Raw genomic sequence first — 4,905 nt, forward strand, 5'->3', positions numbered from 1 at the left:
TTCTTAGTATTTTCAATTATCAAAACTTATGAAATTGTTTGTAAGTATCATGAGTGGCTAAAAACCCATAGTTCTGGGATTGTGATTTAGCCATGAATATTGTTGTTTATGAATTAAACTTGATTATAATTTACTAATATATGGTTGTTTCTTCAATTCTGTGATTAATTGCTTAATTGTCTGGCCAACAGTTAGGTTCTATTTACTATCTATGCTATGCTTGGGAAAGCCATGTTTAGATTAGAGAAGAATCGAAGAGAGCACGATCTTAACTCTTAGGGGAGGCGAATTTGTGGTTAGGATAGGAATATACCTAGTCACCGTGCTTAATTGAATATCGTAGTCTTAATACGTTCTTGATAGATTGATTTCATAGGAATATAGGCGTTAATATATTTTGAATAGGCGAGTAGTACTTCGGGAGAAGGCTATGAGAGCAATTATCGATTAATTAGCAACCATGAGTAAATTGTATGAGAGGGAGAGTTAAGTAGAACACAATAGGAATGGTGAATCGGTCACAACCCTGGAATATTTATCTCCATTGAATACATAACTATTATTTTATTGCTTGATAATTTAGTTATTACTTAGAATTATAATTTAGTATAATCACATTCTTGAACTTGATTTTGGCTTGACTGAATAACAATCTTGGTGATTTTAGTGGGTAGTTGATACAAGTTTCTGTGGGTTCGACACTTGACTTATCATTTATTACTTGTACGACCACGTATACTTGCGTGTGCGTTTGGGAGCAATAAGTTTTTGGCGTCGTTGCCGGGGATTTGAATGTTAACTACATTCTAGTTTTTGCTTATTTTGTTTATTTCGTCAAGTCTAACGTTACTTGATTGTTTCTCTAATCTCAGGAACTTTGATTGAATGCGCAGGTTAAGCCAGGACAGACTTCAAGGCTTTGACCCTGAACCTGAGAGGACATTTCATAGGAGGTTGAGGGAAGCCAAGGATACTACAATCTTCAGGCACTTGTTCAATTTCCTATGAACATGGCAGAGCAGGAACATATGGCTGTTCAGTAGGTGGCTATGCCCAGTATTGCTAATGTCACCTCCAGTATTCTGAAGCCCAGGATCACTGGGCACTTTGAGCTGAAACAGAGCATGATCCAGCTACTTCATGCAAATGGGCCGTTTATGGGTCTTCCACACGAGGATCCACAACAGCATATCCTGAACTTCAAATTAGTGACACTTATATCACTAACGGAGTCACTCAAGACTATGTGAGGCTCACACTTTTTCCATTCTCACTGTTGGGCGAAGCAAAGCGATGGCTGAAGGCAGAACCAACTAATTCTATTACATCATAGAATGATTTGGTAAGGAAATTTCTGACAAGGTTCTTCCCTTCAGGAAAAACTGCAAAGATCAGAAGTGAGATAGTTGCCTTCAAACAGAAAGCGGGAGAGTCTTTATACTCAGCTTGGGAGAGGTTCAAGGGGCTAATCAGAGACTCTCCTCATCACAATCAGACAAGAGAAGTATTAGCTCACACTTTCATAGAGGGTCTACATTTTGAAACAAAGATTGTGGTAGATGCTACTGCTGGAGGTCAAGTGTTGGAGAAAAGATTTGATGAAATCTATGTATTATTGAACAAATTCTCCAAAAGCAATCCGGATTGGCTAGGAGAAATGGGCAGACACACGGTACAAAAATCTGCAGGGGTTCTCGAGTTAGATGTCGTCTCAGCATTATCAGTGCAGATTTCTGCACTGACCAACCAAGTCAGTCAGATGACCATGGTTATTAACAAGCAACAAGCTCAACCAGTGCAACAGGTTCAGGTGTTTTGCGAAGTATGTGGAGAGGGTCACACGAGCGACTTATGTCCATTTAATCCAGAGTCTGTCTGCTTTGTGGGTAATGCAAATAGGGGCCAAACAAACCAATATGGGAACACTTATAATCCCAATTGGAGGAACTACCCAAACTTCTCTTGGGGTGGAAACCAAGGTACTCAGAATCAATACCAGCCTCAAGCACCTCAACAATAATATAGACCACCTCAGGCTAAACAACAAGCGAGTCCAACAAGTCACCTTGAGGAAATGATGAAAAAATTAATGGCTGAACAACAAGCCCTCACTCAAAAATTGATGGCTGATCAGCAGGCCCAAACCATAGCAATGAGAAATTTGGAGCGCCAAGTGGGACAACTTGCCAGTGCTCAAAACACTAGACCAGTTGGAGCTCTTGCAAGTGACACTAAAGCTAATCCTAAGGCATCCTTTAATGCCGTGTCGTTGAGGAATGGGACATAATTAGAAGAAGTCCAGTCGAAAAAGAGAAAACAAGTGACTTTTAATGAGAGGCCAGCCACTATAGAATCAACATAAAAAAAAACAAAGAAGTCAGAGAAGCCAGCTGAAGAGGCGGTGGCTGAGCAACCCCCACCATTGGTTGCAAGGCCACCATCTCCGTTCCCTCAAAGATTTCAGAAAATGAAGGATAACACCGCATATAAAAAGTTTCTTGATATTTTGAAGCAGGTGCAAATTAATATTCTATTGGTAGACATCTTACAAGAAGTGCCCAAATATGCAAAGTACATCAAGGACATAGTGGCAAATAGAAGGAGGTTGACCGAGTTCGAAACTGTGGCACTCACTGAGGAGTGTATCTCAAGAATTCAAAGCAAGTTACCTCAGAAATTGAAGGATCCAGGTAGTTTCACTATCCAAATCTTGATTGGTAAACATGCAGTTAGGCGAGCTTTATGTGATCTTGGAGTGAGCATCAATTTGATGTTGCTATTTGTGTTCAGACAATTGGGGATGGGTGAGCCACGCTCTACAACGGTAATCTTACAGTTGGTTGATTGCTCCCTTGCTCATCCTAAAGGAGTGATTGAAGATGTGTTAGTTCATGTTGGTTCTTTCATATTCCCTGCTGATTTCATTATCTTGGACTACGAGCCTGATCAGGAAGTCCCATTTATTTTGGGGCGTCCATTCTAGCCACGGGAGGAGATATTATTGATGTTTGCGAAGGAAAGGTGATGATGAGGGTAGGTTATCAAGTGGAGGTATTCAATCTTTATAAAGCACTCAGGTTGCCAGCCCACTATAAAGAGCTATCCATGATTTTTGTGGTGGAAAGTGATGCTACATCATTAGTACCTTATATGAGCTGTATAGATCCTCTTGAACGATCTTTGAATGGGGATGAAGAAGACAGTGAAGATGAAATGATGGGAGAATTGAGCAGGTACTGGATATATCCTGCAGTTATGTCTGTGGGTCTGGAAAATTTGAGGAGTTGGACAGGCCTGTCACTCTGACCCCTCCTAGGCCATCTATTGAAGAAGCTCCGAAGCTAGAACTTAAGCCCCTTCCAACGCATCCGCGCTATGCTTATTTGGGGAACTCTGAGACATTACCCGTGATTATCTCGTCCAGCTTGACTAACACTCAAGAAGAAAAATTGCTCAGAGTACTCAGCGAGCATAAAAAGGCTATCGGGTGGACTATTGCTGACATCAAGGGAATTAGTCCATCGTTTTGCATGCATAAAATCTTCTTGGAGGATGGACACCGCTATAGTGTTGAGCAGTAGAGGAGGTTAAATCCCATTATGAAAGAGGTCATGAAAAAGGAAGTAATCAAGTTGCTCGATGCAGGTATCATCTTTCCTATTTCTGCCAGCAACTGGGTAAACCCAGTTCAATGTGTGCCCAAAAAGGGGGGGGGGGTGACTATGATTGAGAATGAGAAAAATGAACTAATTCCTACTGGCACTGTGACGGGTGGAGAGTCTGCATTGATTGTAGAAGGCTCAACAAAGCAACCTGCAAAGACCACTTTCCACTTCCATTCATTAGCTGGGCATGAATACTATTGCTTCCTTGATGGTTATTCGGGATGCACCAGATCGTCATATGCCCAGAGGACAGGAGAAGACCACTTTTACTTGTCCTTATGGAACTTTCGCCTTCAAGTGAATGTCGTTTGGTCTTTGTAATGCACCAGCAACCTTCCAGAGATGCATGATAGCTATTTTCACTAATATGGTGGAAAAATTTGTGGAAGTCTTTATGGATGATTTTTTAGTTTTTGGGTCTTCTTATGATGATTGTTTGAAGAATTCGAGCAAGGTGATGGCCCGTTGTGAAGAAACAAATCTGGTATTGAATTGGGAAAAGTGCCATTTTATGGTACAAGAAGGGGCATCGTGTTAGGTCACAGAGTGTCTAGGAGCAGCATTGAAGTTGATAAGGCGAATATGAAGGCGGTTGAAAAATTACCTCCACCTATTTCTGTGAAGGGTGTCCGTAGTTTCTTGGGACACGTGGGATTCTATCGGTGCTTTATTAAAGATTTTTTTAAAATTACTACTCCTTTGTGCAGGTTGCTTGAAAAAGATGTAACTTTCAATTTTGATGACGCCTGCCTCAAGGCATTTGAAGAACTCAAAAAGAAGTTGGTGGATGCTCCCATTATTGTGGCACAAGATTGGTCCTTGCCATTTAAACTTATGTGTGATGCGAGTGACCATGCTGTTGGGACAGTGCTAGGCTATAGGAAAGATAAGGTGTTTTATTCCATCTACTATACGAGAAAGACTCTTGATGATGCACAACTGAATTACACCACCTTGAGAAGGAGTTTTTAGTTGTAGTGTGGGCCTTTGAGAAATTTCGGGCATACTTGGTGTGAACAAAAGTCATAGTCCATACCGATCATACAGCCATAAGGTACCTATTTACAACAAAAAGAATCTAAGTCTAGATTGATGCGTTGGGTTTTGTGTTGCAGGAATTTGATGTAGAAATACGAGATCGAAAGGGCACAGAGAACCAAGTAGTTGACCATCTATCAAGGCTGGAATACGACCATGTGGAGGAGGGTGGCCAAATTAAAGAAGTATTTCCTGATGAGCA

General features: G+C 41.0%; 1 protein-coding gene across 1 annotated transcript; it reads left to right on the forward strand.

The window, feature by feature from the left end:
* Window positions 1-2,089: 2,089 nt before the first annotated feature.
* Window positions 2,090-2,983, forward strand: LOC109206228. The gene is made up of 2 exons (XM_019369034.1): window positions 2,090-2,248; window positions 2,375-2,983. Exons 1-2 carry the CDS (start codon window positions 2,090-2,092, stop codon window positions 2,981-2,983), a joined length of 768 nt encoding a protein of 255 aa, XP_019224579.1.
* Window positions 2,984-4,905: the final 1,922 nt, after the last annotated feature.

This window comes from Nicotiana attenuata, unplaced genomic scaffold (genome assembly GCF_001879085.1).
Source record: "Nicotiana attenuata strain UT unplaced genomic scaffold, NIATTr2, whole genome shotgun sequence".
Lineage (NCBI taxonomy): Eukaryota > Viridiplantae > Streptophyta > Magnoliopsida > Solanales > Solanaceae > Nicotiana > Nicotiana attenuata.

What these genes read in the sequence shown, in the direction of transcription:
- LOC109206228 (XM_019369034.1), top strand. Translation starts at nt 2,090, where the DNA reads ATGGCTGAACAACAAGCCCTCACTCAAAAATTGATGGCTGATCAGCAG. An exon ending in ACACTAAAGCTAATCCTAAG is followed by an intron (nt 2,249 to 2,374) that starts GCATCCTTTAAT and finishes AAAAAAACAAAG; the next exon opens with AAGTCAGAGAAGCCAGCTGA.